Source organism: Zasmidium cellare, assembly GCF_010093935.1.
Source record: "Zasmidium cellare ATCC 36951 unplaced genomic scaffold M409scaffold_31, whole genome shotgun sequence".
Classification (NCBI taxonomy): Eukaryota; Fungi; Ascomycota; class Dothideomycetes; order Mycosphaerellales; family Mycosphaerellaceae; genus Zasmidium; species Zasmidium cellare.
The window spans coordinates 355,476-376,129 of NW_022986975.1; the positions used below are offsets into that span (position 1 = coordinate 355,476).

The 20,654-nt window shown below is 53.6% G+C and overlaps 9 protein-coding genes and 1 non-coding gene across 10 annotated transcripts; 5 read left to right on the plus strand and 5 right to left on the minus strand.

Annotated features, from left to right (window-relative positions):
• Window positions 1–504: 504 nt before the first annotated feature.
• On the plus strand, window positions 505–1,861 carry M409DRAFT_26384 (glycosyltransferase family 2 protein; the record flags this gene model as incomplete). The annotated part of the gene is made up of 3 exons (XM_033808091.1): window positions 505–624; window positions 704–1,462; window positions 1,517–1,861. 3 exons carry the CDS (start codon window positions 505–507, stop codon window positions 1,859–1,861), a joined length of 1,224 nt encoding a protein of 407 aa, XP_033664236.1.
• Window positions 1,862–2,571: 710 nt separating this feature from the next.
• On the plus strand, window positions 2,572–3,812 carry M409DRAFT_68623 (uncharacterized protein; the record flags this gene model as incomplete). Its single annotated transcript, XM_033817918.1, has 2 exons — window positions 2,572–3,358; window positions 3,400–3,812. The coding sequence occupies 2 exons, from the start codon at window positions 2,572–2,574 to the stop codon at window positions 3,810–3,812; spliced, it is 1,200 nt and encodes a 399-aa protein (XP_033664237.1).
• Window positions 3,813–3,839: 27 nt separating this feature from the next.
• M409DRAFT_68610 (uncharacterized protein) lies at window positions 3,840–5,339 on the minus strand (the record flags this gene model as incomplete). Its single annotated transcript, XM_033817916.1, has 1 exon — window positions 3,840–5,339. The coding sequence occupies one exon, from the start codon at window positions 5,337–5,339 to the stop codon at window positions 3,840–3,842; it is 1,500 nt and encodes a 499-aa protein (XP_033664238.1).
• Window positions 5,340–6,115: 776 nt separating this feature from the next.
• Window positions 6,116–8,314, plus strand: M409DRAFT_57631 (uncharacterized protein; the record flags this gene model as incomplete). The annotated part of the gene is made up of 1 exon (XM_033813684.1): window positions 6,116–8,314. The coding sequence occupies one exon, from the start codon at window positions 6,116–6,118 to the stop codon at window positions 8,312–8,314; it is 2,199 nt and encodes a 732-aa protein (XP_033664239.1).
• A 364-nt stretch (window positions 8,315–8,678) lies between these two features.
• Window positions 8,679–9,155, plus strand: M409DRAFT_26388 (uncharacterized protein; the record flags this gene model as incomplete). The annotated part of the gene is made up of 1 exon (XM_033808092.1): window positions 8,679–9,155. The coding sequence occupies one exon, from the start codon at window positions 8,679–8,681 to the stop codon at window positions 9,153–9,155; it is 477 nt and encodes a 158-aa protein (XP_033664240.1).
• A 403-nt stretch (window positions 9,156–9,558) lies between these two features.
• M409DRAFT_57632 (uncharacterized protein) lies at window positions 9,559–11,389 on the minus strand (the record flags this gene model as incomplete). The annotated part of the gene is made up of 4 exons (XM_033813685.1): window positions 9,559–10,140; window positions 10,196–10,942; window positions 10,996–11,216; window positions 11,281–11,389. The coding sequence occupies 4 exons, from the start codon at window positions 11,387–11,389 to the stop codon at window positions 9,559–9,561; spliced, it is 1,659 nt and encodes a 552-aa protein (XP_033664241.1).
• Window positions 11,390–11,868: 479 nt separating this feature from the next.
• Window positions 11,869–14,094, minus strand: M409DRAFT_57633 (uncharacterized protein; the record flags this gene model as incomplete). Its single annotated transcript, XM_033813686.1, has 1 exon — window positions 11,869–14,094. The coding sequence occupies one exon, from the start codon at window positions 14,092–14,094 to the stop codon at window positions 11,869–11,871; it is 2,226 nt and encodes a 741-aa protein (XP_033664242.1).
• A 1,951-nt stretch (window positions 14,095–16,045) lies between these two features.
• M409DRAFT_37286 (uncharacterized protein) lies at window positions 16,046–17,374 on the plus strand (the record flags this gene model as incomplete). Its single annotated transcript, XM_033810704.1, has 2 exons — window positions 16,046–17,193; window positions 17,242–17,374. 2 exons carry the CDS (start codon window positions 16,046–16,048, stop codon window positions 17,372–17,374), a joined length of 1,281 nt encoding a protein of 426 aa, XP_033664243.1.
• Window positions 17,375–17,887: 513 nt separating this feature from the next.
• M409DRAFT_t53 lies at window positions 17,888–17,976 on the minus strand. Its single transcript has one exon. It is a non-coding gene; the product is annotated as a tRNA-Lys (tRNA).
• Window positions 17,977–18,437: 461 nt separating this feature from the next.
• M409DRAFT_26392 (uncharacterized protein) lies at window positions 18,438–20,441 on the minus strand (the record flags this gene model as incomplete). The annotated part of the gene is made up of 1 exon (XM_033808093.1): window positions 18,438–20,441. One exon carries the CDS (start codon window positions 20,439–20,441, stop codon window positions 18,438–18,440), a length of 2,004 nt encoding a protein of 667 aa, XP_033664244.1.
• Between the last annotated feature and the right edge of the window lie 213 nt (window positions 20,442–20,654).

A 20,654-nucleotide genomic window follows, 5' to 3' on the forward strand; every position in this document is an offset into this window, starting at 1 on the left:
TGTCGAATTTGGCGAGGATGTTGAACCCCGCCAAGCGAGCTTTAGCCCGGTAAAATGCACAGCTCACGTGCCCTCACAGTGCCCTCACATGCTTGAGCGAGTGAATGTTGACGCATACAGACCGACCTCATTCTGAGTGGGCGTGAACTTTCGATTCGATATCACAGGTGCCCCAAATTTAATCTTGTGAATCGCCTATGCCTGTAGCAAATCGCAGATGGGATAATCCATTCTGACACCCGTGAAAGTTGAATTGGGATGCAATTCAGGTGAAGTGAAGTGCAGTCGTCACAAGCCAGCTGTCTTCAGCTGACCCCTGTCGATTCAGAGACCCTGCATTGCAGCTCACCCAGGAACCAAATCTCCAGCACCTCCGACACCACCGACTCTGACCACAGTTCACTCTCTTTCTCATACGAACTCGATGGAGAAGCCTCACAACCGTCTCCGACCTCACAGATAACACTTCGCATGGCGCGCTCCACACCCTCGCTCAAGCCAACCATGGACTCCGCCGACACAATCCCCGAGCAGGTGTGGGATGGGATTGATCAAGTCGCGAGCACACCGTGGCTCTTTTGGTTAGTACTGGGGTTTGTGGGCATTGTTGGCACTTTAGTCTCGGTATATCGCTCTCAGATACCTCGCATAATCAAAGTGCTCAAGATATTTCGTAGAGCTCAGGCTGACCGCCGAACGATAGCTCTACATCCTCCTGTACTTCTTCGCTCCCGTACCACGACCGCCCAAACAGTCAGAAAAGCAGTTCATCACCGTAACGAGCAACGGCCAGATATCATCTCCTCAGCCCCTGCCATGTTGGTACGACAATCACGTTGCACTCAAAGAGATGGCTCGAAAGAAGTTGATACCACAAGAGGAATCATTCCAGGTAACGGATGCGGAGGTGTTCATGACACTGGTCGTGCCGGCGTTCAACGAAGAGAAGCGACTGAATGGGATGCTGGAAGAGGCTGTGGAGTATCTGGAAGAGCAGTACGGACACCATGGTACTCCTAGTAAGAGCAGCAGCAATGGGTCATTACAAGCAAGTGGGAGGCAAGGCGATCCACATCGAGGCTGGGAGATCATTCTCGTGAGCGACGGGTCCACCGACAAGACTGTCAATGTGGCATTGAACTTTGCCAGGACACACCAGTTGAACAAGCCACCACCAACGTACAAGGGACCTTGGGGAGCATCGACGCGGCCGACGAACATTCAGCCAGGGACTATAAGAGTTGTGCAGCTTGAGGAGAACAGAGGCAAAGGAGGTGCTGTGACACATGGCATGAGGCATGCGAGAGGAACGTACGTTGTCTTCGCGGATGCCGATGGAGCCAGCAAGTTCAGCGATTTGGGCAAGCTTGTAATCGCTTGTGAGAAAGCGAAGGACAAGCACGGACGGGCGGTCGGGGTCGGGTCAAGAGCACACATGGTCGGCACAGAAGCCGTTGTGAAGGTATGTCGCACTCTACAGAAGGGTTCCAACATTCATGCTAACAAATAATGACAGCGCTCCGCCCTCCGCAACCTCCTCATGCGCGGCTTTCACCTGGGGATCTGGCTTCTGACAACGCCACGAACAGCAAAGATCAGAGATACACAGGCGGGCTTCAAGCTCTTCAGCCGAAACTCCCTGAGCTATATCATCCCATATATGCACTCAGAGGGTTGGATCTTCGATGTCGAAATGTTGATGCTGGCGGAGAGTGCGTATATACCCATGGTGGAAGTGCCGATCGGCTGGAAGGAGGTAGCCGGCAGCAAGTTGAACGTGATCAAGGATAGTATCGGCATGGCGATTGGACTGGCGCTGCTGAGGGTGGCGTGGGGGATAGGTATATATCGACGAGATTGAATGTATAGATCTGATCAAGACCTCCCTGGCTATTGGAGGGACTGTGAATTATGACTCTCTATCTCTCACATTCGAAACGTGCTACGAGTAGTATGTCACGCTGGCAGACTCATTAGATGTCGCCTGATTCACTTACCTGTTTGTGCCTGAGGCATTCATGTTCCCGGCGCTAACGGGTGTATTTGGTCAATTTGAAAGTCGCTCTGTTCATGCCTCAGGCCGCTTGCAGCGCTTGACATCTACACACTCACCGTCAACATCACTTGCAACTGCGAAGCATGCTCCTTGCACATACACTCATGTGAACGTCCATGGAGTATCGTCTTTAAAATACTAATGGCATACAAATCTATCACATCTGCCGCTGTCCAAAGCTTCGTCTATTGCCCTTCGTTCGACCTTCAGGCTTGCCTGTTGCCTATGGGGCTGAGACGAGGTCGCCTTTGAGTCAAAGGAAGAAAGTCCTCGACTCGTCGGCTGCTCGTTTCTGGGCCAGGTTCAATTACTGTGCTGCGAGTGTGACTCAGGTGCCGAATTGAGATCACCTGTCTGAGCATGCCTGGCGTGTAACTTCAATGCCTCCTTGCAGAGCGACCACCTTGACCATCTGTGCCCTCTCTTCGTTCACATACTCACCCAGACTACCACTGGCAATTACAACAGTCACCACCAAACAACACCCTCACGGATATACGACATCAAGACTCAACATGTCTCAACCAAACACAGCGCCATCGAGCGACAACCCCCTCTCATTCCTCACGCCCCAAAACCTCACAGTACAACCGCCCATCAAAACAAACTCCATCAAAAACTTCAACCCTGCTACCATCGCCTCCGACGCTGCCTCCACCAACATTGTCATTCACCCGCGCTTCCCCAAACTCGCCACAACCTTCCTAAACCACAAACGACTCAAAGGCTCTCCTGCGGAAAAGGCCCTCTACACCCCAGCCTTCACATGGCAAGACCTCACCTCGCGCCTCATAACCGCCCGCCCGCTGGTGTTCATGGGCTCGCACGACTACACGATGCTCCGCGACGGACGGAGAATCCCCGACCCGAGGACGCAGTGGGATCGGAATGGGACCGCGCGCGAGGGCGAGAATGAGGATTTGCGGTTGGAGAACTACCTCTCCTACGACGAGATTTTGCTGAGTTCGTTGATCGGCGTGAGTGGGCGGAGTTTCTTCATCAATGATGGAGCCCGGAATAACTGTGGAAGGCCGGGGAAGGAGGGGACGTTTGAGTCGAGAGGGGTGATTGTGGGGTTGGTTGGGGCGCGGTTCGAGAGGATGGGGAGGATGGATTCGATCTTAATGCTGCCGCCTAGCAAGGAGACGGTGCAGGATGGAGAGGTCACGGCGATGGTGTTGAAGATCTTTGGGGTGGAGCGGGATTCGAGGGTTTTGGAGGGGAAGAAGGGGTTTGATGTCGGGGTGTATCGGGCGAGGATGCGGATTACGGCGGAGATCCTTTTGGCGGAAGCGGGGAGATGTGCGGGTGAGGATGGGGAAGGGAGGGCGGCGTATGTGTAGTTGTTGGGCTTGGGTTGGGGGTATGGGAGCATGATGACTGTCAGGCGGAGGAGTACGTGCGGGCTTTTGGGGAGGCGATTGGGCAGGTGGATGTTTCGAAGATAAGCACGATCGAGTTTGCATGGATTGCGGTCTCGAGAGAGCGTCAGGAGGAAATTGGGCTCGTGGCGAAGAAGAAGGGTATCAGGGTGCTTTTCAGCAAGAGGAATCCGGCGGCGAAGTTAGAGGGTGATGGTGAATTGCTCGTGCTGAGCTATGCGTGGGACGGCAATTCTTTCCCAGGGAACGAATATTGGTCGGGAAGTCTGATGGATTCTGGCGATCCTGCGGCGGCGTGTATGAGTACGATTGGCGAGCTGCATAACCCACTCGTCAATCCGTACACCAAGAGGATCGTTGTAGCGGGTTCGTAGTCCACCATCAGTCGTGTCACAGCTTCGTTATCCATCATTCAGCCTCGCCTGCGTCTCATCACCATCTGCTACAGCTCGAATCTCCCACCTCGGCGCCCTGTCCTGCAATCCATGCAATGCCCCAAGATCAGTCGGCACAACATGGCCATACTCGTCGATGAACTCCTGCCTGGCCATCTGATCCGCCTCGTAGATCTTCTCAATCTCCTTCCGTGCCCGCTCTGCAATCTTCTTCATCTGCGCCTCGTTCGCCCTCCTCCTCTCGACTTCCTGCAAAAGTCTGCCGTAGCCGGAGACGAAGTCATCGTAGAAGATGCTCAGCTCGGCTAGCTCTTTGGTCTTGCTTTGCATAGAGATGCTGATGTCTTGCCAGCTTTCTCTGAACTTGGCCGATGCTTCGAGATGGCCTGGAATGGCAGCTCTGATGTCGTGCATGAGTACCAAGACGTGCCGTAAAGTCTTGTTGCGTTGGCATGTTTTCTTTGCATATTTGGACAGCTGTTGGTAGTCACTTTCCATGTCGCTGCCACGCTCGCTGATCTCGGTCACGACGTCTTCTACTTCTTCCGAATCTTTGTCGATCACGTCCAACATCTGGGTGAGCTCTTCCTCAGAAATAGGTTCAGGAACGGTCTTGCCGTACAAGCTCTCTTCACTCCCTGGGGTGCCCTTAGCCAACTCAGCAGACTGGATGGCTTGCTTGGCTGCTTCACCACCGCCTTCGGTATGCTTTAGAGCGGTGATGCACAGATCGTAGTGTTGGACCAGGTTTTGTAGGTTTGAGGCCATCTCAGTGGCATGCTCTTCCATCCTGCGGAAGAGCTCGTCGATACTGGGTGGTGGTTCATCGTAGATTGTTGGTCTGTCTGGTGAGTCTGATTCGTCCAACCTGTCCGAGAGCTTGTTGGTGATGGATCGTAGCAAGTTATCAAAGACTTGAAGATTGCCGTCCAAGTCGCCCCTGGCGATGCGGTACTCGTCGATGAGGCCTCGAAGTGAACTTTGCAGAGCTTCGTGGTTCTCTTCGTCTATGAAATGGAACAGGGTCTTTTGCTCGCTTGCTGTATGTTCAGTGGTCTCTGCTGTCTCCCCATCAGACTCACTTTGAGCGTGGCGTTGTTCTCCCGATCGTTGGCTCTGTACGACAGTTTTGCGGAGAGTCTTCAAAGTCTTCTCCAGCCGGTTGTGAGCTTTGTCCAGGGTTGCCAAAGTCGCCTCGAACTCCTCCGCGACTCGATCTCTATCGTCCACAAGAGCATCTTTGATGGAGTCGAGCGTATTCACTTGGTCATCAAGACCATTACGACCGAAGGCATTCTTGGCGTTTAGTACGGCGATCTCCTCTATGAGCAATCTTGAGCTCGTGACGAGCTCATTCGCCCGATACACGTGTGCTGTCGACGCGAGCGATCTCTTCGCAGCAACAAAGTGAACGACGAGCCGCTCTAAACTCGGCGGGCCGTGATAGCTTGCGTCTGGCGATGCCGGCGGTGACGGCGACAGGGAAGACTCTGATGAAGAACTCATTTTTCTCACTCGTGCCGTGCAGGGCCGTGTCGACCCAGATGGAACCGTCTATACCATTACGGTGCTTGTTCTTTGCGTGATGGTCGCTCGCTGACGCAGCGTGAGAGTTGCAGAGCCTGACTAACAACAAAAAACGTGGCGCGCTAATCTGCTTTCGCCGAACTAGACCCCTCATTCGCACCTTGCTGGCGATCGCACGTGATGGCCCCATTTCAATCTTCTCACATTCTCTAGAATATCTACATCTCCCGGCACTGTTCGGCACATGAGATTAAAATGAGACCACAGTGATTAATCAGTTTGCGGGGATTTTACTAGCAAACGGAGCGTCGGGAGGCACGCGAACAGTGATTCGGTGAAAGGCAGACAAAGAGGACCTCTGCCGATCGTTGCTCATCCGTTGGTGGTTTTGCGTGATCGCGGGCCGTACCGAGGGCATCGGTTCCCCGGGTCAGCGCCTTCGCACACAATCGCCTAGGACGAAGACGACATCCTCCACCAACACCGACACGACTCTCCACGCCCGGCACCTCGCAGCCTGCCTCCTTACCACACCGACTCCTGGACGCCCGTAGCACACGACCGATTTCTATGCGCCCGGGCTTCGCCATCTCTCGCCCTTGTTCGCCGACGAACCTACTCGTCACAAACGACTGTGCGTTGTTGCCGCCGCAGAGGAGCAAGCACCAACCCGGCCGCTCGCGGTCACCGCATCCCCGTCGAATGTGAGGCAAGGAGCCAAAGTTTGGGCAGCACGCCATCTGAATCATCACGCAATGGCCTTTGCGCAGCAGCCAACTCCGGGCGCTGAGGAGGATGGCAACATTATGAAACAGGCGCACGCCCATGATGAGCTCTGTCGCCATGATCACGACCACGACGGAATGCTGAGGAACGAGTATCGTGGCAGTCGAGAGGGAGAGGAGGAGCAGAATATCTTCCCGCACGCTGGAGCCAAACACGCCGACATGACAGTCGCCCCATTCCTCGCCGAGCACATCCCCGTGCAGTACAATCCTGTCGGCGGCGACCCTGCAGCCCAAGAAGACAGCAACATCGATACGCCAAAGTCCAACACCAAGTTCTGCTACCGCCACCGTCCCGATCTCAAGTGCCGACGCCAGGCCAACGAGCCCTCCATGGAGCAACTACAGAACCAGCTGTCAAGCCTCTCGCAATCCGACCAGCAAGCCATCTCCCACGTCTGGTCGCTATTCTCCGCCGCTCCCGCCAAGCACCGAAACCTCATGCTCCAAGGCATCCTCACCCAGTGCTGCTTCCCTCAGCTCTCCTTCATCTCGGCCAACATTCGAGACCTTATCAAGATCGACTTCCTCTCCGCCCTTCCCTCCGAGCTGGGCTTCAAGATCCTGTGCTACCTCGATACCACCTCTCTCTGCAAAGCTGCCCAAGTGAGCCAACGATGGAGGAGTCTCGCAGACGACGATGTCGTGTGGCATAAGATGTGTGAGCAACACATTGATAGGAAATGTACCAAGTGTGGCTGGGGCCTGCCATTACTGGAACGAAAGAGATTGAGGACGGAGAAGAGACAGATTCAATTACGGGCAACGGGAAGAGGTCTGAACGAATGGTCTCCGGACATCACACCTGTTCCAGAAGCGGTGCCACCTCCAAGTGAGAACCCACAACCAGAGTCCAGCCAGGGGACTAGCCTCAAGCGACCTCACGAAGGATCAGAATCTCCCCTCGCACTCAAGAGGCATTGCTCTTCGTCTTCGCAAGAGTCCAACACGGGAGCTGATCAGAACGACTCTTACTTTGCACCTCGAAAGCGACCATGGAAGGATGTCTATAAAGATCGCTTCAAAGTTGGAACGGCTTGGAAATACGGTCGCTGCTCTACCAAGGTCTTCAAAGGCCATACCAACGGCGTCATGTGCCTGCAGTTCGATGATAACGTCTTGATCACAGGTTCATATGACAGCACAGTGAAGGTGTGGGATATCAACTCAGGCGAATGCCTCCGTACATTGACGGGTCACACAAGCGGGATTAGGTGTCTCCAGTTCGATGAAAAGAAGTTGATGACGGGCAGCCTGGATAATACCTTGAAACTTTGGGATTGGACGACTGGTCAATGTCTCAGGACTTTCCCGGCACACGACGATGGGATCATCTGCCTCAACTTTACTGCTCGCTACGTTGCATCTGGCTCGAAGGATAGAACCATTCGAGTTTGGGATGCCAGGGACAAGCAGACGTTTCAGCTGCGAGGCCACCAGGACTGGGTGAATTCCATCAAGATTGACGAAGCATCACGAACGTTGTTTTCCGCTTCAGACGACTTGACAGTCCGACTTTGGGATCTTGACACTCATGAGTGCATCAGGGTATTTGAGGGTCACGTGGGTCAAGTTCAGCAAGTTGTACTTCTGCCACAAGAGTTCGAGCTGGATGAGCAGACGGTCACACCAAACGACAAAGACGATGACGATAGTAGCGTCAGCTCGGTTACGATAGCACCCTCTCACCGTGATGCTTCCCACTGCACTCCTCATCGCACCGACCCGTTCTGGCCAAATGATTGCGAGAGGTCGGCACCGCCACGGTACATGCTGACTGGTGCACTCGATTCAACTATCCGGCTTTGGGACACTCACTTCAGACCGCACAGTCGTAGCCCAACACCTCCGCCAATGGAAGGCTTCGAAATCCTACCAACAGACCCTCTGACCAACTCCCACACTCCACGTGCTCAGGCTTGCGTCCGCACATTCTTCGGACATGTTGAAGGCATCTGGGCGTTGGCCGCTGACCACCTGCGTCTCATCTCGGGAAGCGAAGATCGAATGCTGAAAGTATGGGATCCACGAACTGGCAAGTGCGAGCGTACCTTCACCGGTCACCAAGGGCCAGTCACATGTGCATGGTTGAGCGATAGTCGTGTGGCGAGCGGAAGCGAGGACTGTGAAGTGCGGATGTTGTGCTTTGGGGACATGGACGACCATTGAGAATGACACTTGTTTTTGGGTATTGTAATGGATTTAGCGAAGGTGCTCGGGAGGTTGGGAAAAAGCAGAGATTGGCTCTTGCTTGTGGGGTTACAACTGGTGTTACAAAGGGGATTCTGAAGTCTAGATACCCCAGATAGCACTGCCAATCATTTGAGATCTTTTTTATCTTCAAAGCTCTTCGCAGACGTAAAGAACATGTAGGACTCCAGCATGAGGTTGTTTTTTGGTTTGCGCGATCCTCTTTCAGGTATGGCTGAACGAACCACCACTCTCACAATGCCCAAGTCAACAGAGACAATTCACAACAGCACATACATATACAGACAAACACGACATCAACAGTGCCACAACCTCACAAGCCATGTCCACGGACACCAAAACCTTCGACCCTTGCAACCCGCCCCACGACCTCCCCTCCATAACAACCCACCTCCAAACCCTCGTAACCCTCATAATCCAGCACCTCAACACGCGAGACCTCCCCGAATCACCATTATGGTCCTCCCTCTCGCCCAACTTCACCACGCGGGGGATGGGCTACGAAGCACCGTCCGCGCAGGCCTTCATCGACGACTATCACGACTACGCGTTCCGCTTCCCGGACCACTGCTCGAAAATTAAAGGGATCGAAACGCAGCTGAATTCGAGGCTGACTAGGGGGGAGGTTTTTATGAGTTTGGAGTTGACGGGCGGGCATGGGGTGCAGAAGGGCGTTTTGAGCAGGCAGTGTGTGGTTGTTTGTCAGGTTAGGAAGGCGGAAGGGCGATGGGTTGTTGATGGGGCGGTTAGTATGCCTGGTGGGGGGTTGGAAGGGGGGGGAGGGGGGTTTGGGTTTTAGGGATGTTGGTGATTTGTATTTGGGAGTATGGTTGGTAATGTTCTGGCTATGGCATCGTACGTTGAATGTCCGTCTCGAGTACGACGGAGGTGTACGACGAGTGAGTCGCCGGAAGTGTGTTCCGGGAACGCAAGGGTCGTGTTCGGAAGACGCATCCAGATCAACGCCCGAGCTACTGTAGATCCTTCTGCGACACCGGGCCCTCGAGGTCCCACGCGGCCTTCACGGCTCCTGAGACACATGCCACTCGCTTGGCGGTGGAGGTCTGCATCAACGCAAGAGGAAGTTTGGCTCGAGATCATTGCCAGCTCATCAACCATGGATGAGCTCCTGGGTACCGATCAGGTAGCATTAGCCATTAGACATAGATCTCTATCGACAAGCGCTTCATGATGCCAAACGACTAAATATCCGGCCGTTTCTCTCCCTTTTCGATCTCGTCACTGTCGTTAAACCTCGCTTCAGAGCGAAGACTTTCATTGTCGAATCCTGGTGTTTCAACTTCCTCCTGTTTCTCATTTTCCTCGTCTTGCTCGCCCTCTTGCACCTCCTTCTCAACCTCCTTCTCCTCTTTCTCCTCCACCTCAGGCGTAGGTGCAAACTTGCTCTTCTGTCTGATCTTCGCTCCATATCTGTAGAAGATGAATGGTATCGGCGCCAGGAGTATCGATATGCCACCGATCATTGAGCCACCACCTCCTAGCGTCATCTTACTGAACATCTGAGACGAAAAGAGCGGTGCCGAAGCAGCGATGGCGGATCGAATGATCTGGTTGCCGGCTTGTGCGGAGGCGGCGTACATCAGGTAGCTCTCGCTGAGGTAGTTGAGGAAGGCGATGAATAGGAGCGTGATGGCGATCGAGACGAAGACGCCGCCGATCGACGCAACGATCCAGTGGACGTCGGCATACATACCGCCCCAAGCGAGCAGGAACATGCCCACTGGAAAGCAGATAGCGCCGACCATGCCGACGGGAAGGCTGTCCTAGAAGAACATTAGATCTCGAATAGTTTTGAGTAGTATCTGCGATATGCCTTACCTCCGGTGCAAATTTATGTCCGGCTTGGATTTTCTTCTTTTCGTTGAATGAACGCGCGTAGACATACACTCCTGAAATGAGAGCACCCACGACAACACTCAGCAGAGGCAGTTCTCCCACTCCAGCATTCCAGCCTCGAATTTCGATGAAGGCAATGGGGAAGATCGTGAAGAGCATGTACAGGAGCGTGTACACGACGGTGATGTAGATAGCTGTTAGTCCAGCAATTGGATCCAAGACAATCCTCCAAGGTCGAAGAAGGGCAGTCTTGAAGATCTCGCTGAGCTTCTTTCCCTCGACTTCAATAGGCGCTTTGATGTGTTCATAGCCCGGGATCTTCCTCAAACGTCTCGCCTTGTGCAGAAGGCATCGAGACTGCAGGGTCTCGGGCACGGTCGGAAGGATGAAGAGAGTGAATCCAGAGACCCATAGAAGTTGGTAAAAGCTCCATCGCCAATCGAGCTTGAGCTGGTAGAAGCCGCTGGTGATGGGTCCGACGGCAGGTCCCACGTCAAGGGCAATAGTAAAGAGCGCCATGGAAAGGTTTCTCTCAATCGGACCCCATATGTCGGCGAAAACTCCTGGCGTATTGGACAAGGCACCGCTAATGAACGTGCCGCATAGAAAGCGACCAACGAGTAGTCCTCCAATGTTGGGCGTGAAAGCACAGAGGAAGGTAAAGGCGAAGTAGCATACAAACGTGCCCACAAAGATGCCTCGACGGCCAAAGTATTCGGAGAGGGGAGCCTAGATGAAGATCAGTCGAGAATATTAAAGCTGTGAGCCTGTACACTACTCACCCAGAAAGCAGGGCCTGCAGCAAAGCCTACCACGAAGAGTGTGACGGTAAGTTTCGCGACTTCTTGCGAGACGTGGAGTTTCTCAGATATGCTCGGCAGACATCCAGAAGGCGAGCTGGACGCCATGCTACCATTCATGATGGTAACAATGCATGCCGCTGTGATGTAGCATCTTCGCGCAGCCGACCAGTTTTTGGGGTTCTCGACATCGTTTGGCGAGACTGTTGAAACGATCAGCAATGCTTTACTTGGTTACGAAGTGGTGATGATAAGGGGTGCGCTCACATTTGAGAAGACCTCGTTCGTCCAAGTGAACCTCGATGCTTTTGGAGAGCTTTCGCGTTCGATACGGTTTGGCCTGCGGCCGTGAAAATACCCTGCCAATAGTTTCCATTTGTCTGCGTTCGAATAATTGCAAAGACAACGCCGAGAAAGCGAACAGATGCTTGAGGCCTCCATCGAGACCACGTCGCGGCACATGGCCGCCTTTAAAACGCCTTGTTGCGGCGTTCGGGGACAGACTGAGTGATGCAACACCTGCACCTAAGGTTCGTCTAATGCGATGTGGCGTCTGGTGACGGAGGGTACGTCCAGGATCGTTCGGTCATAGCTCATGTCTCCGGAAGGACTTCCCGGAGAACAGTCCCGTGAACGACAACCGACTCCTCCACCATGTTGCAAAAATTACCAAATCCGTACAATCCACCTTGAGCTGATCCATCGGTCTTTTCTGAAGCCTTATGTCCAGAACCCCGACTAGAGTCGCGGCTCGTATTCTGGTTGAGGTATGGCTAGATGATTAATAGTGATTATAGCTGCTTTGCTCATCATTAACGTCCTTTCTCTGTCCGTAGACTATCGCCGAGCGTCCGATTAGTCCCAGAACGCATTACCACTGAGTGCTGTCATATCCGTAGGGAACAGAAAGCTCTCCAAGTCGACATCAGACGCCAGCTGCCGCAGACTGTCCTGGTCAAAGGGCATTGACATTCCGGCAGCGAAATCCGCATTGAAGGCGCTGTTGTCGAGCGGGACGGCAGCCTCGTCGCTCAATAAGGGAGATGCGACCGCAATGAGCTCCTGGATATAGCTCCTGCATCGAGTCACGGTAGAATGGCCCTTGTCGAGCCCATCCAGAACACCAAGAGTTTGGTACAGAGCCTCGATCGCGGAATCTCGTTGCTTCTTTGTAAGTATCGAGGGGCAGTCCCATCGCTCGCGAGACACTACGAGACCTCCAAGAATGGCCAGGGACGCGTTGAAGGTGTAATATAGAGAAAACCACCACGCTCCCAGTTGCTGATGTCCTTGCTCCCGATTTGAGCCAGCCAATAGGCGGTGCATGATGTAAATCAGCTTCGTGGCACAAGTGACTGCGAATGAGACACTGTTAGCACCAGCCTGACGGATGATCTGGAGATAGTCCATGTCCAAGTTTTCCGTATTGATGGCATCGAGTAGACCTTCTAGAACTGGACGATGGATCAAGATGCGCGCATTCAAGTATCGCAGTGTGAGTACCGTCCGTTGCCGCCTTCCAAGGATCTCCAATGGCACCGTTAGTGGAAGTGCATCTGCTGTGACCTGGTGGCACTGCATGACTGCGAGCTGTGGAGGCAAGTCTTTACTCCACTGTAACAGTTCGCCTTCTAGAGTGTAGACTTTGGCGATATTCTCGACGTTGAATGTCATTCGCGCGCCGCTGTTATTCCCGTACAATCGTTGGATGGCCTTTTGCAAGATTTCGTAAAGACGTATGTTGGCAAAGAGGAACCCTACGGACAACTCGTCTGCGGCTAGGAAACCGCGTTGCGCAGAGTCTGCATAGGCAACAGGCTTCTCGAGCGAAGACCAGGGATCATATATCTGGGGAGGCCTTCCGTAAGTCATGCTCAGCGTGCAGTCAAGCAGTACCAGGCCGAACCAGGTCCTTTTGCGGTATTCTTGTTCAATTGGATCTGCCACCTTGGAAGCTTCACCTGAATGGAGCCCGAGTTGGTAGGCTATTCTTACAGCCATACCATGAATGACCCACGTCTTCATAGAACTATGCGTTCCTTGAAGATACAGGACCATCCACATCAAGACTTGAGCGACTTCAAGGTTGATGCCAGTCTCAGAGAAGACCTGCTTGAGGCAGAGGTCTGATGCAAGGTTGAACCACTCCTCGGACTCTGCACTGATGATTGCGACTGATGCACTCTCGTAGGGTGATGAAAGGGTTGATAGCGCAAGTAGCATGTACAACAGCGCTAACCAGCTGCGTCGCACAGTGCGGAAGCTGTTGCGGCGGACGACTTCATATGTTTCCATAAATCGGGCTTCATGGACGTACGGGTGCACCAGACCACAATTGCCAAAATATTCGGTCAACAGCTCCCTCGTTCGCTGATCTGAAGGGATCTTGAAAGTTTGTCTGCTGTGGCCATTGGCACTCGATACACCGGGAAGATTCAACGCTGGGTCTGTACTGGCTTCTTGTCTGCCACGGGCGTTCATCCTCTCATGCTCGGAGATGTTCGACTGATTCCCCATCGAGCCATTACTGGGACCTGAGTTCCTTGCAAGAGCACGGGAGACCAGTCGTAAGAAGGCGATATTCGAAGAAGGTCCGAAAAACGCACAATCCTCCCGCGCCGTGAGAGGCACAATTCCAATGCCATCGGAGGCAGGGCCTGGTTGGGCCGAGCTCTGGAAAGCATCTTCCGTAATCGTTATATCAGATTCGCCTCCAGGCTGAGCAGGCGTTATGGGAGCCGAAGTCCTCGAATTGGGCGTGACCGGTTCTCTCCCTGCCGATGAAGACAGAGTTTGTTGAAAGTTGGTGAGCATGCGCTCGATCCCGCCAATGCGGTCTTCGAGACCGCCTACCATCGAGGTGAAGTCCTGCCTCAGCACGTCCGTCTTGGATAAGGGTGGCGGATACGAGCACTCTGTGCCCATCTGTCTGCAAAGGCCGCATTCTGGATTCACTCCGTCGCATTTGCTTTTGCGTTCACGACACGGGCGGCAGGCGATCGCAACGCGTCTTCGTTTGGTGGGTCGCTCGTCGTTGGAGCCATGGTCGTTGTCTGCATGCGCAGATGGCTGATTTGTCATGGTTGTCGTGTATGTGCAGGCCAATATGAAGTTGATGTCGGACGGAAGCAAGATCCGCTGACATGGGCAGACGCAGTTCCCTAAGATTGGGCCTCCGCACCTATGACGAATTAGGAAATAGGAACGATGGCAGCTGCCGGCTGGAAAGTGCTTCCGCAGATGCCATGCTCTCATCCATGGCGTGCTTCCTTCGAAAGTGAAAGGCAGAGTTTCAACGAATGTATAATTTAAACGAATTCCGCTCGTTCACGTGGGACAAGCCTAGCTATCACGAAAAGACATTTCTGCGAAGTCGAGCGGCGATCTTTAGCCCGGCCATACCGATTATACGATGGACACGACGCACAGGGCTGACGCCTGCTCTTGAGGCTTTGGAGGGAGGCTCAAGTCTAACACTTGTCACACACTAGAGGATGAGGACCAGGGAATTCTTGTCAGAAAAAGGTAGTAACAAGGCTTTGGATGTTTAATAGATTAAACCCTGTATCATATTATAACTACCGCGATCACCGCATTACCAGCGAACATTAATACGAATCCCAGCTTGACTTCGCCCGTCAAGATATCCTCATCCACCTTTGATCTGTCTTTCGACGAGGTCTTCCCATTATGCTTCCATTATGGACAGAACCTTTACATTTCTGTAAGTTCGTGCTCGTGACCTTTGTGCTGGCAATGCTTTACGCCTTCGCAGCCTGAAATGCCGAGCAATGAACGTTTCCTTCCATTGCTCGACACGCTTCTGTTGCCCTCGCTCGTTCGCCGTACTGACTTGTGGGCGTTGGTGATGATGCTAGGCATCGGGGATGGTTGTCATGATCATGCATCTGTGCATGATGTTTGAGCTGATCGTTCAACCACGGCGAGATGGGAGTGGCTTTGCGTTGTTCCATGGCTGGACATCCCGTCGGCACTTGGCAAGCATCCTCTTTCTTCTTTGCTCCTCAGACATGTTGTAGTCGTCTTCTCGTGGAGCAAGAGGTAGTGTGTTGGAGAGGAGCGTCTCATCGATGGAGGAAGCGGATGAGCTGGCGCTGAGAGTGCTGTCGGCAGACTTTCGTCGGTTGCTGATCTTGGAGAAATGCATTGTATCTGATGTAGCTTTGCTGGTTCTTGTTGCTGTTCGTATTGGTAGCTTGTTTCGTAAGACTCTGTGATGTTTGAAGTCTTTGGTGGATGTTGGTGTTGATGACCAAACACACTCCTTCAGGGGAGGGGAACAAACAATACTTATACCAGCTTATCTCATGGACTTTGCAGCCAAACCCCAGATGCGGCGTGCCATAAGCTCCGTCGATGGTGCCTGATTACTGGCTGATTACTGGCTGCCGTGGTATCAAGCTCGATGACTGAACGGTCTTTGTGTGGAAGAAAGCGGATATTCGGAGCTAAATCGAATCCAACGGAGGCAACCTCCCTGCAACGTGCCGATCGCCCCGTGCGTCGGACTTAGATGGAGGGCATTGATTGGACATCCAGCCGGGTCGAGACCACGTTCAAGGATCCGAGGCGTGACGAGTACAATAAAGTCTGTGATTGTTCGCATGAGAATGCATGCGCGTTCGTCAACAATTTTTAGTACATGGACCTTGGATATCCCGTCGCGGTGTTTGGGACTGATGTTCAACCGTTTCGTCTTGCGTGTTGTCTGGCGAACGCCTGGACAAACGCTCAGGGTGTCTCACAGCGAGCTGCAGATACGAAATGGGGCAACCGCGTGGCGACCGCACGTCATTTGCCTGAGGCTCGAAACCATGCTCTTCTCCTCACTCTCACGGCGTTAGAATCGATAGACCCCGCAGCTGCCGCTTAACTGATCAATACATGTATGTTATCCCAGTGACGACAGCCTAGGGATGACAATCTAGGGACAACTTCTCCGTGAGTAAACGTCTCATAATACTGCATACTAATCTCAAACTGGTCTACTCTTTCGCGATTCTGCTCTTTCATGATGTCAGTGCAACAGGTTCAATCCAAGGGCATCTATCACGCCTTACCAGTCTATCCCTCCGAGGTGTCTGGCCTCACGGCCATCATCACCGGAGCCAATGGCATCAGCGGAAACTATCTGATGAGAGTACTAGCCGCGAACCCAGAGCGATGGAGCAGGATCATCTGCCTGAGTCGTCGACCGCCGCTCATTCCTGGCGGATTGCCTAACCACGTGGAGCATATCCCACTGGATTTCTTGAAGGACCCCAAAGAAATCGCCACCACGCTGAAGGAGCACAACGTCACCGCGGATCACGTCTTCTTCTTTTCGTACATCCAGCCTACGCCGAAGGAGGGCGCGGGACTTTGGAGTAATGCCGAAGAGTTGGTCAAAGTCAACTCCGAATTGTTGGAAAACTTCCTGCAGGCGTTGAAGGTTGCTTCCATTAAACCCAAGCGGTTCATGCTGCAGACTGGTGCCAAAAACTATGGTGGTCATTTGGGTCCCACCAAGATTCCTCAGGAAGAGACCGACCCACGGGTAGAGCTTGAACCAAACTTCTACTACCCTCAGGAAGACCTGTTGTGGAAGTTTTGCGAAGAGAATGGTGTAGGATGGAGCGTCCACATGCCTGGCCCAATCGTAGGTGCCGTCCCGGACGCTGCGATGAACTGTGCATATCCGCTGGCCGTATATGCCGCCGTATGTAAGCACAAAGGTCAACCATTCGAGTTCCCAGGAGACGTCGACTCGTGGCAGATGCCAAACTCCATGTCAGCCGCTCAGATGAATGCCTATCAAGAAGAGTGGGCAGTGCTCCTCGGACCGCCGAACCAGAAATACAACACCTGCGACAATAGTTCGTTCTCATGGGAGAAAGGGTGGCCTCGGATCGCTGGATGGTACGGCATTGAAGCGAAAGGTCCGCAGGATGGCGACAAGTACACGGAGACGGAGACTCGCTTTGTTCCACGAGGGTATGGCCCGAAAGGCGTCACGCGCCGTAAGTTCAGGCTTGTAGACTGGGCCAAGAAGCCGGAAGTGCAGCAGGCCTGGCGTGAGCTGGTCAAACAGCACGACCTGACGCAAGACTTGCACGACATCGACCGGGTATTCGGATTCTTGGACGGCACGCTCTGCCGACCAGCACCATTGTACTTCAGGTGAGCAAGCAAGTGATAGTGATTGACATAGCCGCTAAACCACAGCAGCATGGACAAATCCCGCAAGCTTGGATGGCAGGGCTTCGTGGATTCATCAGAGGCGATGTTGGAGGTCTTCCAAGACCTAGCCAAATTGAAGATGATACCGCCGGTACCTCTGGTCCATGTCAGCTTCAATTAACCCCGAGCATAGTAGGACGTCGTTGGTCGGAGGCTCGGTGATCAGGGGCAGAGGATGTGAGAGCGGACGAAGCGCGGAACGGTCGTATTTGCTGATGAAACCTCTTCACACCCCGCTACTTAGTAGTTGATGTGTCAAGTATGACTGTGTTTGTCTTGAATGTCCGCATCTTGCGACTTGGAGGTAAGAGGTGTCGTCGTCGCAGGCTCCCGCCGCAGCCGCACTGGCCGCACTAGCCGCTTTCGATTAGCGCCAAGCCTTGCGAGGCTCCCACGCAAAATCGCAATACCAACACTTCCACCAAAACCAACCAAAACAGACAGAACAAATCGCAAAATGTATATTCACGGGACACAGTACTCCCCTCTCCAATCTCCAAAAAGCAAAATCCACCCCGCAAGCCCACCAAGCCCCCAATCCCCCACACAGCAAAACTTCAACAAAAAAAAAGTAGATCAAGTCGAGCCCAGATTCTATCGTGATGATAGAGCCTTTTGTTTGATGGAAAGGAACAGCCGAAGGCGGGGCTCGAACCCGCGACCTTGAGGTAATCTTTTTGCAGTCATAAGAGCCACACGCTCTACCGATTGAGCTACCCCGGCAAGTCATAGGTGATTGTTGAGGGAAGGAAATTCTTGGGCGTATTAGTAGCTTTATTGCGGCGGGCCGAGGGTAGGACCCACTTCGGGGCTTGTGCGAAGACGAGAGTACTTCTGGGCATATTGCTCGTGAGGGGTTGAGACAAAATTGAGAGTTGAGGGCGTCGTGAGGCAGAGAATTTCATTCACTCACATTCTTGGCATCGGCACCTCATTGTCAGTCGAGACCGTACTTCTCATGAACAATGCAAGCTTTGTCGTGCCAGATTAAACGATGAAGCTCGTCAAGACACCTGAAGTGCAGTAGTACTGAATTGCAGTTCTATGCATTCCATTTGGAGCGAAACGACCATGGCACAGTCTTCAGCAGATCAGTCACTGATCTTTTACATTTGAATGGAGCGTCTGAGGGCTAGGTCATTTCCATCATCTAGAGCCATTCCAATACGTTTACATCTATAATTCTACACACCCACACCCACGCCCCCACCCTCCCTCGTCTGCTCCTCCAACGCCTTCCTATAAGCCCCCGTAGCGACCTCAATCCCCCTCAACGTCGGCCTCACCATCCCCTCCACAACCCCCTTCCCCCCCGGAACCGCGGCAAAATCCCTCCGCCGCCTCTTCTTCGTCCGCTCATAGTACTCCGCATCCGCTCTCTTCACATCGTCAATCTTCCTCTCGCGCTCCTTCTCCGCGGCATCCATGACGGCGTGGATGCGGTCGACGGAGCGGTCGAGCGTCTGCACGAGCTGGGCGAGTTCGCCGACGCGGGCGCTGTCGCCGGAGAGGAAGAGCGTCCAGAAGTAGTGCAGGAATTCGGTCGTGGTGTTGTGCGTCATGGTGAGGGTGTCGAAGGTGGTTTGGCTGAGGCCGTTGAGGGAGGTCTGGTCCGTGGAGGCGGCGTGGCGGCGTTGTTTGATCGAGGTGAGGATGGTGGTTGTTGCGGAGGACATGGCGTTGTGGGAGCCGATGCGCTGGGCGGGTTTCTTCTTTTTCTTCGGGGCCGTGCCGTTGGCTTGTTGTGAGGGTGCCTCGTCTTCTGAATCCGAGTCGTCGTCCGTATGATACCCGATAACCCCATCAAGTCGCAACGTCCCCGTCTCATCGCTCCCAAGGTGCTCAGGCAGCAAATCCGACCTCAACCTCTCCAGAACCCTCTCAGGATCCTGCTGAGCATATAACTTCGCCTCCGCAGAAAGATCATCCTCCTTCCCTCCAGCATACCGCTGCTGCTCGCTAATATTCAGCACCACCCGATTATCCACATCCTCCCTCGCCAAATCCCTCAACCTCAACTGCTCAAACGTCTCCTCATCAATCCCAACCGGCTGATGCGCCTCGCCGTCCTCAGGCGCCACCGACGCCATCATCTTCTCCGACAAATTATTCAACACCCTCAAAATCGGCACCTTCTCATACGACGACGGCCGCATATCCTCATCCGGTCGATTCCCCTTCCTCTGACTATGATTCTGCTCATTCCCCTCCAAATCCATCCAATGCGGCACCTGTCCCATCGTCGCGGGCCCCGCCTCCGGACGATCGAGATACTTATCCAGAATCTGATCCCTCTCATCCTGCTGCGTGATCTTCTCCCCCTTCAACTTCTTCAACAATCGACTCTGAAAGAACCTCGTCCAGAACTGATCCTGCCGCAGCGGCGGCACATTCTCATCGTACGCCTCCCGCACGATCGGGTATTGTTTGAAAATCAGCTTGATCTGCTCCTTGGTGATGCTCAGCATCTTCGTGTCCGGCTCGCCCTCCTTCTCCGCCGGTTTCCGCATAAATTTGATCTCCGGCAGCACATTGTATTCGCCCTGCTTCTGCGCATTCTCGATCGCGTGCGCGCGGAGGAGATGCAACCTCGCGGACCAGAACTGCGATGTGAACTGCGAAATCGACACCGACTCGGGTTTCTCCCTTAGTGCTTGATTGAAGCGATCCCGTAGCGCTTTGTTCGACTCGAGCAGCGACCGCTGAAGTCTATCGTCGCTCTTCAGCTTCGCATCGTCATACCACCCCTCATCCGCCGCCTTGGAAGATATCGCCTTCGCAATCGCCATGGCAGCGCTCTGCCCAGGAGCATCTTCCCCTCCACTCGGCGGTGCAGGCGTAGGCGTCCCCGTCGCTGAAGCATCCCTCGCGAGCGGCACGGCATTCTCCTTCGTCTTATTAACCTGAATGGTATCCCTCAAAAGCCCCGTCACCCCCTCCTGCTCCGCCCTCGCCTTCTCCTTATGCGTAAACTTGAACACATAGCCCTTCTCCCCCACCACAACTTTCAGCGCGATATTCTTGGACGTCGCGGGGGTCTGTTGGAGGTTCGTGATGTCGGACACTGGGATCGTCACGGCGGGCGAGGAGGCTCCTGAGGGTGTCCAGAAGACGTACTTTTTGTCCTCTGAAACCACGAGGCTGCCATCTTTCTTGTCGTAGGATACGGTGGCGGTTGTAGGAGGCATGGTTGCTGGCGAGTGTGTCGAAGCCGCGTAGATCGAAGTAGCGCGTCAGAAATGCTTGCGGCGCGCTGATTGGTTCAGATGACCTCCATTTTGTCGTGGAGGACATTTTCGAGGCATGTGAATAGTTTCGATGCAAATACTCGATGAATGATCACATGAACATCAGGGGACAGGCAAAATGCACGGCATGGACTGGAAGAAGAAACATTTACC